This window comes from Theropithecus gelada, chromosome 19 (genome assembly GCF_003255815.1).
Source record: "Theropithecus gelada isolate Dixy chromosome 19, Tgel_1.0, whole genome shotgun sequence".
Taxonomy (NCBI): domain Eukaryota; kingdom Metazoa; phylum Chordata; class Mammalia; order Primates; family Cercopithecidae; genus Theropithecus; species Theropithecus gelada.
In genome coordinates this window covers 15,706,542-15,716,296 of record NC_037687.1, presented here as the reverse complement: position 1 = coordinate 15,716,296, position 9,755 = coordinate 15,706,542, and the positions used below count along the sequence as shown (strand labels likewise).

The 9,755-nt window shown below is 53.4% G+C and overlaps 1 protein-coding gene across 3 annotated transcripts in view; it reads right to left on the bottom strand.

Annotated features, from left to right (window-relative positions):
• The window catches only part of RAB8A (RAB8A, member RAS oncogene family), a 23,863-nt gene extending 14,927 nt beyond the window's left edge, over positions 1 to 8,936 (bottom strand). For all 3 annotated transcript variants that reach the window (XM_025368796.1, XM_025368795.1, XM_025368797.1), the window contains exons 1-2: positions 8,365 to 8,936; positions 1,771 to 1,831 (exon numbers count right to left, since the gene is read on the bottom strand). In XM_025368796.1, coding sequence (XP_025224581.1) covers positions 1,771 to 1,831; positions 8,365 to 8,488 — 185 coding nt within the window. In that variant the 5' untranslated portion in view covers positions 8,489 to 8,936. The remainder of the gene's footprint in view (positions 1 to 1,770; positions 1,832 to 8,364) is intronic.
• Positions 8,937 to 9,755: the final 819 nt, after the last annotated feature.

Sequence of the window (9,755 nt, the reverse complement as noted above, 5' to 3'; positions counted from 1 at the left end):
CGCCCAGGCTGGAGTGCAGTGGCCGGATCTCAGCTCACTGCAAGCTCCGCCTCCCGGGTTTACGCCATTCTCCTGCCTCAGCCTCCCGAGTAGCTGGGACTACAGGCGCCCGCCACCTCGCCCGGCTAGTTTTTTGTATTTTTTAGTAGAGACGGGGTTTCACCGTGTTAGCCAGGATGGTCTCGATCTTCTGACCTCGTGATCCGCCCGTCTCGGCCTCCCAAAGTGCTAGGATTACAGGCTTGAGCCACCGCGCCCGGCCCATTTTTTTCTTAACCACAGTCCTTAGAAGAGTTTTGAGTCACTAACCTCACCACGATTGCTAAGAGCAAAAGCAGGAAGGCAGGAGGAAAGTGAAACTTCTGCCTGCCAGTGCAGCGTCACTTTGGACTTGGGAACAAAGGGTGACGTGGCACCAATGTGCCAGAAGTGGAGAAACTTCCAAGGCTTGGAACTTACAAGGCGGCCAGAGCTTAACTTACTACCAAAGTCTGTAGGATGGACTGTGCGTTAAACCTACCCCAGACTGCCGAAGTCAGATTAAGTGGTGAACAGTAGGGCTGGGCGTGGTGGCTCACGCCTGTAATCCCAGCACTTTCAGAGTACGAGGCAGGTGGATCACCTGAGGTTGGGAGTTTGAGACCAGCCTGACCAACATGGAGAAACCCCATCTCTACTAAAAATACAAAATTAGTCAGGCGTGGTGGCACATGCCTGTAATCCTAGCTACTAGAGAGGCTGAGGCAGGAGAATCGCTTGAACCTGGGAGGCGGAGGTTGCAGTGAGACAAGATCACACCACTGTACTCCAGCCTGGGTGACAAGAGCGAAACTCCATCTCAAAAAAAAAAAAAAAAAAAAGAGATGAATAGCACCTGGAGCCAAGGGTACCCGTGGGGCTCCCTGAAACTGGCAAGTGGGGGTGACAGGTCACACTTTGAGACTTGAGGGAGGATGGCTTCACAGCCCATCTCCTGGCACACTGCTCCCACTCAAAGGCACTTGCCTGGTTTGGGTGACAGGGAAATTGCACTATGCTCTTAGATGTGACTTCTCTTTGTTTTGCTCAGGGCCAGTGACTCTATGCAAGTGGCATGTGTGCAGGGCAGGACCCCACCATACCCGCCACCTGAACTCAGTCTCAGCAGACTAGTCAGGCCAGCAAGGGCGACTTGGAGTCTCCCCACTTCTCTAATTGTATGTGCACGGGAAGTCACCCTTAGTTCTCAGGAATGGAAACAGGTCTCACCAGGGGGCCCGGACTTGGCTTAATTTCGGTTCGGGGTTTCGGTCTGTATGCTAGGAAGGGAGGCCAGGCCTGCCGCAGGAGAGAAAAGAGGAAGTGAATTTGGACCTTTATGCTTCTGAGTGGGTTAGGAGGCTGAAAAGGAAACTGTCAGCTGGGGCATCTCGCAGTCCCTGCAGGCGTCACCACCACCTGGCACCGAGAGGGCTCTCTCCCTGTTGAACAGAAGCAGCCCACTCTGAAGCCCAGACCCAGATGGTGCCCACGGCAGAACACTGAGCTAGCCGGGGCTGGGCAGCTCTGTGCCTATGATGCTACAGGCCCTGGCGCCCCGCAGCCAGCAGAGCACAGCTCTCTGGGCTGAGTATAAAACTCCAGGAGCTTCTGGAGAAAGCCCCATGTGCCAGGACTGGGCACCAAGAGACAGAGGCCAAGGTCACAGGGAGGGCAGAGGGAGAACGCCAAGGGCTTCTGGCTTGAAGCCATTGCCAGGTGGAGAGAATGACAGAGAACAATGACTCTTACCATATCTGCAGTTTAATTCTCTTGCCATCGAGCTCTATGGTCCTAATTTTAAAGTCAATTCCTGAAAGAAAAGGAAAAAAGGCGCATCACTGTCAGCCCATTTCCCAAGCTGTGTCTGAGCTGGGCGCCACCAACCTGTGCACGTGACAGTTGTCGTGGCTTATGGAGACGCTGCCTGGCACTGGGCATGCAGGATGTCGGAATATCCAGATTTGGAAACATTTGGAGATACTTCCCCTCTCCAAGGGCCGATGGGAGCAGTGCAGAGCAAACCCAGGGGGCACGGGTGGCAAAGCCTTGCTCTTGTCCCTTGCTGCCAGCTGAACCCGCCTCCCTGCCCCAGGCAGTTGTACAGAGTGGGTCTCAGCAGAGCCCTCTGCAGGCCTGAGTCCCTTGCTCCCCACCACCCTGCAGCTGACCCCCAAGCACACAGGGCCTTGGGTCCCACGATGCGTCCATGCACATGGTCAGTTTCTCTCTTGCCCCCAGCTTTTGTACACGCTGTTCCTTTTCTGCAGGTGGTCTGTGTCCCACCCGCCTGTCACCTCGGCAAAATTCCCCTCCTTTAAGGCCTCCTTGAAGATCACCTCCTAACAAGCCTTCCTGACCCCATCCTCCTTGTCTCTCACCTCCTGCTTTCATCCCCTTTCACCATGGTGACCTTGCAGCCACCTTGATGTTCCCCAGGCTCCCACTGTTCCCCCTTCAAAAATACAACCCTAACCACGTTACACAGCTAACCTCTGCTCCAAACTTTCTTCCTTTCTTTCTTTCTTCTTTTTTTTGAGACGGAGTCTCGCTCTGTCATCCAGGCCGGAGTGCAGTGGCACGATCTTGGCTCACTGCAGCCTCCGTCTCCCGGGTTCAAGTGATTCTCCTGCCTCAGCCTCCCGAGTAGCTGGGACTATAGGTGCCCACCACAACGCCCGGCCAATTTTTGAATTTTTAGTAGAGATGGGGTTTCACCGTGTTGGCCAGGCTGGTCTCAAACTCCTGACCTCAAATGATTCGCCTGCCTCGGCCTCCCAAAGTGCTGGGATTACAGGCATCAGCCACCGCACCCGACTCTCTGCTCCAAATTTTCTAGTGTGTCCACCAACAGATGAATGGATGAACAAAATGTGGTCCAACCATACAACGGAATACGACTCAGTCATAAAAAGGAACGGAGTACTCTCGATGCTACACAATGTGGATGAGCCTTGAAGATAGGATGCTGAGAGAAGCCAGACACTAAAGGTCACTTAGTATGAGATTCCATTAACAGACATGTCCAGAACAGGCTCATCCATAGGAACAGAAAGCTGATTAGCAGTTGTCTGGGGCTGGGGGGAACATGGGGAAATTGGAAGGGTTGGTGTCTTTATTTTTTATTTTTTATTTTTGAAACGGAGTTTCTCTGTCACCAGGCTGACGTGCAGTGATGCGATCTTGGCTCACTGCAACCTCTGTCTCCCAGGTTCAAGTGATTCTCCTGGGCCGGGCGCGGTGGCTCAAGCCTGTAATCCCAGCACTTTGGGAGGCCGAGACGGGCGGATCACGAGGTCAGGAGATCGAGACCATCCTGGCTAACACGGTGAAACCCCGTCTCTACTAAAAAATACAAAAACTAGCCGGGCGAAGTGGCGGGCGCCTGTGGTCCCAGCTACTCGGGAGGCTGAGGCAGGAGAATGGCGTGAACCCGGGAGGCGGAGCTTGCAGTGAGCTGAGATCCGGCCACCGCACTCCAGCCTGGGCGACAGAGCCAGACTCAGTCTCAAAAAAAAAAAAAAAATAAAAAAAATAAAATAAAAAAAAAAAAAAAAAAAAAAAAAAGTGATTCTCCTGCCTCAGCCTCCCAAGTAGCTGGGACTACAGGCATGAGCCACCATGCCCAGCTAATTTTTCTATTTTTAGTAGAGACAGGGTTTCACCATGTTGGCCAGGCTGTTCTCGATCTCTTGACCTCGTGATCTGCCCACCTTGGCCTCCCAAAGTACTGGGATTACAGGTGTGAGCCACTGTGACACCGTGCGTGTCTGGCCTTGGGTTGGCGTCTTTTTGGCGTAATAAAAATGTTCCCAAATTGCCTGTGGTGATGGTTGTGGAACTCTGTGAATGGACCCAAAGCCACTGAATTGTACACTGCAAATGGGTGAACTGTATGTTAGTATGCGAATTCTACCTCATAAAGCGGGGTTTTTTTTTTGTTTTTTTTTGTTTTTAAGGCATCTTTCAGTGGTTTCCCTGCCCCACTTCCCTTGAATAAATTGGAAACAGGTACCCGTGTGTGTCGAGGTCCTGCCTAATCTGGTCACCTCTCAGCACTCTGGCTCATGACCTGCTCGCTCCGGCCACACCATCCACACAGCGATTTCCCTCAACATTCCAAGCACGCTCCTGTCTGGGGGCTTTGATGTTTGCTCTTTCCTGCCCTGGAAAGTTCTTTCCTTCTGTAGCTACCTGGCTATCCCTTCGTTCAGGTTCCCATTCAAGTTCCCTCCTCAGGGGAGCCTTCCTGACCATCCTCATCCGTTCTCCCTTTACCTATTTGTTAACATAGCTGACATACATTTATGTATCTCCTGCATGGACCTGGGCATAATGCTTGCAGATCATAATGGCCCATGTGGATGAGAGAAACAGCCAGACCCAGCCTTTGCCACCAGGGGTTTGGTCAAATCCCTGCCGGAGAAGACTCGAGGCCCAGGCCTGGCTGGGCCTCTCTGAACCCAGAGTGGGAATGCTAATTCTGTCCAGTCAGCTTCAGCACTGGAATTTCACCCTCTCAAACGTAAGCTCCCTGGGGGCAGGTATCTGACAAGTCTCATCCGCTGCTATTACCTCCAGTGACTGAACACACAGAGGCTGAATATGCATTTGCTAGAAGCTGGTACCCCAGTCCTGCAGGCACCTTGACTCACTTGTGTCCTCTCTGCAGCCCTCGTGCCAAAGCGGCTGCCTGGTCCACAGAAGGCACTGGCAAAATATGGCTGGATCAAAGAATTAAAGCGCAACAGGGTCTACATGGTGTTGAGTGGTTCACAAAGCACTTTCTCAAATGCCAACCCTCTCACTGGAGCAATGAATGGACTCCTGAGGAGGCAGTGGCGCCGAGCCAGTCTGGTGAGAACCCATTCCAGGGAACTACAGGGCCAAGTTCACACCAGAAATAATCGATGGGACTTCTGAGAATAGGCTTTGATGAAATGGAACTTTTGGCAAAATGTTAAGGATTGAGTGGCAGAAAATGAACAGCCACTCAATCTTCATCTATAAAGAAAAACCCAGAGGTGCCCTCAGCCAATATAGAATAACCATTTTTTTTTTTTTTTTTTTTTGGAGACAGAGTTTTGCTCTGTTGCCCAGGCTGGAGAGCAGTGGCACGATCGTGGCTCACTGCAACTTCTGCCTCCTGGATTCAAGCGATTCTCCTGCCTCAGTCTCCCGAGTACCTGGGAATACAGGCAAGCGCCACCACGTCTGGCTAATTTATGGAATCACCTTTAAGCATCAAGGTGATTCTGCTTCAGGACTAGACAGCCCAGTGTGCCTAGGCTTCCTAAAACATTCCCCACTTCCTGTCACGCGTGTACAGGGACACACAAAATCGAGGAGCACTGCTAGGCTGGCCAAGTTCCACAGCAGCACTCCGCCCTACACTCCTCTGGGTTTTATTAACATGCCAAATTTAATTACGAAGTGTAAACTTTATGAGGCCTAAGAATTATGAGGCCTGAACTTCAAGGTCATGGTGAATTAGAAATTCCTAGAAGACAGAAGGCTACAAATGGAAGGAGGGGAATGAAGGGGTGGGAGGGAGGGATCTTGGGGTCAGGTGCCACCTTCACCTTGCTAGGTAACTTTCACCAAGTCACATCCTCATCTGCAAATGGAAGACAGCCTCTTTAAAGCTCCAAGTAACTCTAAAGAGGGGGGTCTGGGCTGGGCGCAGTGGCTCATGCTTGTAATGCCAGCACTTTGGGAGGCCAAGGTGGGCGGATCATGAGGTCAGGAGTTTGAGACCAGCCTGGCCAACGTGGTGAAACCCTGTCTCTACCAAAAAAAAAAAAAAAAAAATACAAAAATTAGCTGGGCATGGTGGTGGGCACTTGTAATCCCAGCTACTCAGGAGGCTGAAACAGGAGAATTGCTGGAACCTGGGAGGCGGAGGTTGTAGTGAGCCGAGATCATGCCACTGCACTCCAGACTGGGTGACAGAGCGAGACTCCATCTCAAAAAAAAAAGAGGGGGGTTTGTGGGGAAGGTGTTGAGGCTGGGAAACTGGGATCTGAGTGAAGGCAAGCCACAGTCTGCCCACAGTTAACATAATTTCTTTCTTTCTTTCTTTTAAGATAGGGTCTCGCTCTGTTGCCCAGGCTGGAGTGCAGTGGCACCATCACAGCTCACTGCACCTTGACCTCCTGGGCTCAATCAATCCTCCCATCTCGGCCTCCCAAGTGGCTGGGTCTATACGGGTAAGCCAGTATGCCCGGCTAATTTTATTTTATTTTTTATAGAGATGGGGTTTTGCTATGTTGCCCAGGCTGAATTAACGCCACTTCTTGATCGGTTGGGGCACAAGAGTTACCCTAAAGTTTGGCCTTGGAGTTGGGGAGGGGGAAGAATTCAGAACCATCTGTCTTCAGAGGCTGGATGCTGTCACTGCAGGAGCCATTCATTCATTTGCTTCTTCGAGATGGCCTCTGGTTACGGTGATAACCCCTTATTGTCTAATTCTAATCCTCAACCACCAGGGCACTAGCCCAGGAGACAGCGTCACTCCTGCTCTAAAGACAGCAGGGCTCAGAGAGGGGCAGTGTATGTTCACGGGCAAACAGCAATTGGAAACCAGACGTAACAATTTCCAGTCAATTCTCTCTGCTTTACATCAGGCATATAACTGTTTTATAAAGTACAGCTATCCTGGGTGCAGTGGCTTATGCTTGTAATCCCAGCACTTCGGGAGGCCAAGGTAGGTGGATCACAAGGTCATGAGTTTGAGACCAGCCTGACCAACATAGTGAAACTCATATTTACTAAAAATACAAAAATTAGCTGGACGTGGTGGCGGGTGCCTATAGTCCCAGCTACTAGAGAGGCTGAGGCAGGAGAATTGCTTGAACCCGGGAGGCGGAGGTTGCAGTGACCTGAGATAGCACCACTGGATTCCAGCCTGGGCAAAAGAGCTAGACTCCATCTCAAAAAATAAAATAAAATAAAATAAAATAAAATAAAATAAAATAAAATAAAAAAAGCACAGCTCCTGGAGGGGGGCAAGAATGGAATCAGCACATTATCGTGGGGTTCAGGGAGAAAACCTGATTCTGTTGAAGTGACACAGTAAAGCAAAGGCCATTCCCTACGTTTTCGTGACTTGGAATAAACTCCTTAGTGACCGTTCCCCCATTTTCCCCATCCCTAGCAGGGCTACAGAGCTCCCAGGCCACTCAGACTGGTGTTACTCCCCGGTCTAACCTTTTCATTGTGGGCCAGGACTGCTTTTGTGGCACTGAGAGAAGTCAGCTCCACTTCTGCAGACGGCACAACTGAGATGCACCAAGCCAATTCTGTTCAACCACAATGTGGGCTGGCCCTACGGGAAAAGCTGTTCTAAAGTGACAACCGGAGTCTTGGGCCCTTTGATAGGGAAGTCAAGGCTGTCTGTGGCAGTGGCTGATTTAGTTGCTCGCTGAGGCTTTTATCTTGCATCTTCTTGCAGATGACAGGTTCCAGGGCAGGCAGTGCTGTCACTTGCCATTACTGCCATCCTGGAGCAGGATGACATATGGGCAGGGAAAAGGTCCTGACTCCTCTTATCATTCCTTCTAGAGGAAAATACACTTATGAGGGGAAGAATGGTCAGGGAGAGGGGTTCAACTTCTGAATGCCCCAGAGAAAAGAGCAGGAATGGTGTGGGTTACAGTTCCGGCTCCAAGGTGCATTAGCTGAGCTTGTCATCAGCTGGGAGTGTGAGGTGGCATCTCTCTAGGATAGCTAAGCCTCGAGTTTTGGGTTGAGACACAGCCAGGTTCAAATTCCATCAAATCCCATTCTCACCACCTGCAGACTGTGTGGCCTTGGGCAAGTTCCAGGCCCACCCTGAGCCTCAAATTCCTCATCTGTGAGACGGGCTCAAAACAGCACTTAACACCGAGAACTGGAGAGTGTGAAAATGCACGGGAAGCACTTGGCACATAGTAAATGCTCATTAAGGTGAGATGTCACCGTCTTTTTCCCATGGCCAATTCCCCATGACTCAGTTTCCACTTCTGTAAGGCAGGAGCCTCAAAAGAACCGCTTTGAGGGCTGCTGCTAGGACAGATCGAGAGGACGGGCGCGAAGACCCCAGCCCAGGACATAACACTCCCTAACGAGCGGGCTGAGGGTCGGAGCCTCAGTCTCCCCATCTGCAAAATGGGCACCTGGTCTCCCCCACCACGGCCCAGGAACCCCCGAACGGCGGTACAGGCGACTGCTCTTCTCCCCTTAGGCCCCCTCGACCCTCTCAGCGCCCTCGGCCAGTCCAGCCCGGTAGATCCCTCAGCCCCAGCCCCTCAGGGGCGCGCCCAGCCCGGGCCTCTGGCGCCCCCAGCCACTCCCCGGTCCCGCTACCTATGGTGGAGATAAAAGTGGAGTTGAAGGCGTCCTCGGAGAAGCGGAACAGGACACAGGTCTTCCCCACCCCCGAGTCCCCGATCAGCAGCAGCTTGAACAGGTAATCGTAGGTCTTCGCCATATTACACTCTCTCCCCGACGGGAAGTGCGGCCAGCGCCTCTCCACTGGCCACCAGCACCGTCCATCAGCGCCGAGCCCGCCCCTTATTGGCTCCAGGCCCGCTGCGCGTCACCGCGGCCGACGCCCGCCCCTGCGTCCCGCCAGTCGCGGGGAGACCTGGGGAGGGGGCGAATGGAGCGCGGAGCCGGAAGCAGCCCGAGCGCACCTCCCATTGGCCGGCACTAGGGAGAGGACGGGCTCTGATTGACCAGCAGTGAAGAATCGTGGGGCTTCAAATGGGGACGAGGCGGGGGCGTGGCATTATGTGGCCCCCGCCTTCCACCCCCTACTCGGGCGGCCCGGCCCCGCCCCACTATAGGAGAGGGAAGACAGGGAGCGTCGCCAACGGCTCGCGCGCCGGCAGCCTGGGGGGCGGGGCTTGGGGTGCGTGCGCACGCGCGCCCGGAGTTCCGTTAGGCGACGGCAGAGGGCGCAATCCTGTACTTGGGGCGGATATCTCTGGGTCTCGCCGTCACAACTCGCGCAGGCGCAATAGGCCGCGAGGCGAGCGCGGGAAACCGTGGTGGGGCTCTCAACCTGGTCTGCGGCCTCCGAGTCGGGGCAGCGGGGGCCGACGGAGGAAGGAGAGAGGAGACACTGTATTCTCGAAAAGTGACCCGGGCCAGGCGCGGTGGCTGAAATCCCAGAACTTTGGGAGGCCGAGGCGCGTGGATCACGAGGTCAGGAGTTCAAGACCAGCCTGGCCAAGATGGTGAAACCCCATTTCTACTAAAAATACAAAAATTAGCCGGGCGTGGTGGCGGGCGCCTGTAATCCCAGCTACTTGGGAGGCTGAGGCAGAGAATTGCTTGAATCTGGGAGGCGGAGGTTGCAGTGAGCCGAGATCGCGCCTTTGCACTCAAGCCTGGGCGACAGAGCAAGACTCCATCTCAAAAATAAATAAATAAATAAAAGTGACCCAAGACGAGTTCCGAGGTCTGCGGCCTAGCGACCTGCTTACAGATACCCAAGGCCTCCGCCACCTGAGCGGCTTCACCGCCACAAGCTGTGCCCCGAAGCGCGCGCCGGCCTCCTCAGGGTCTGTCCTCGGCCGCTTTAGGAGTTGTCCGGGCCAGCCCGGGGGGGTTAGAACAGTGAGGATGCTTTAGAACAGTGAGGATGCTTGTTCCTATCTAGGGGCCAGGACTCTCAACACTGAAAAAACAGGCCGGGGCTGTGGCTGCCATCTGTGATCCCAGTGCTTTGGGAGGCCAGGAGTTTGAGGCTG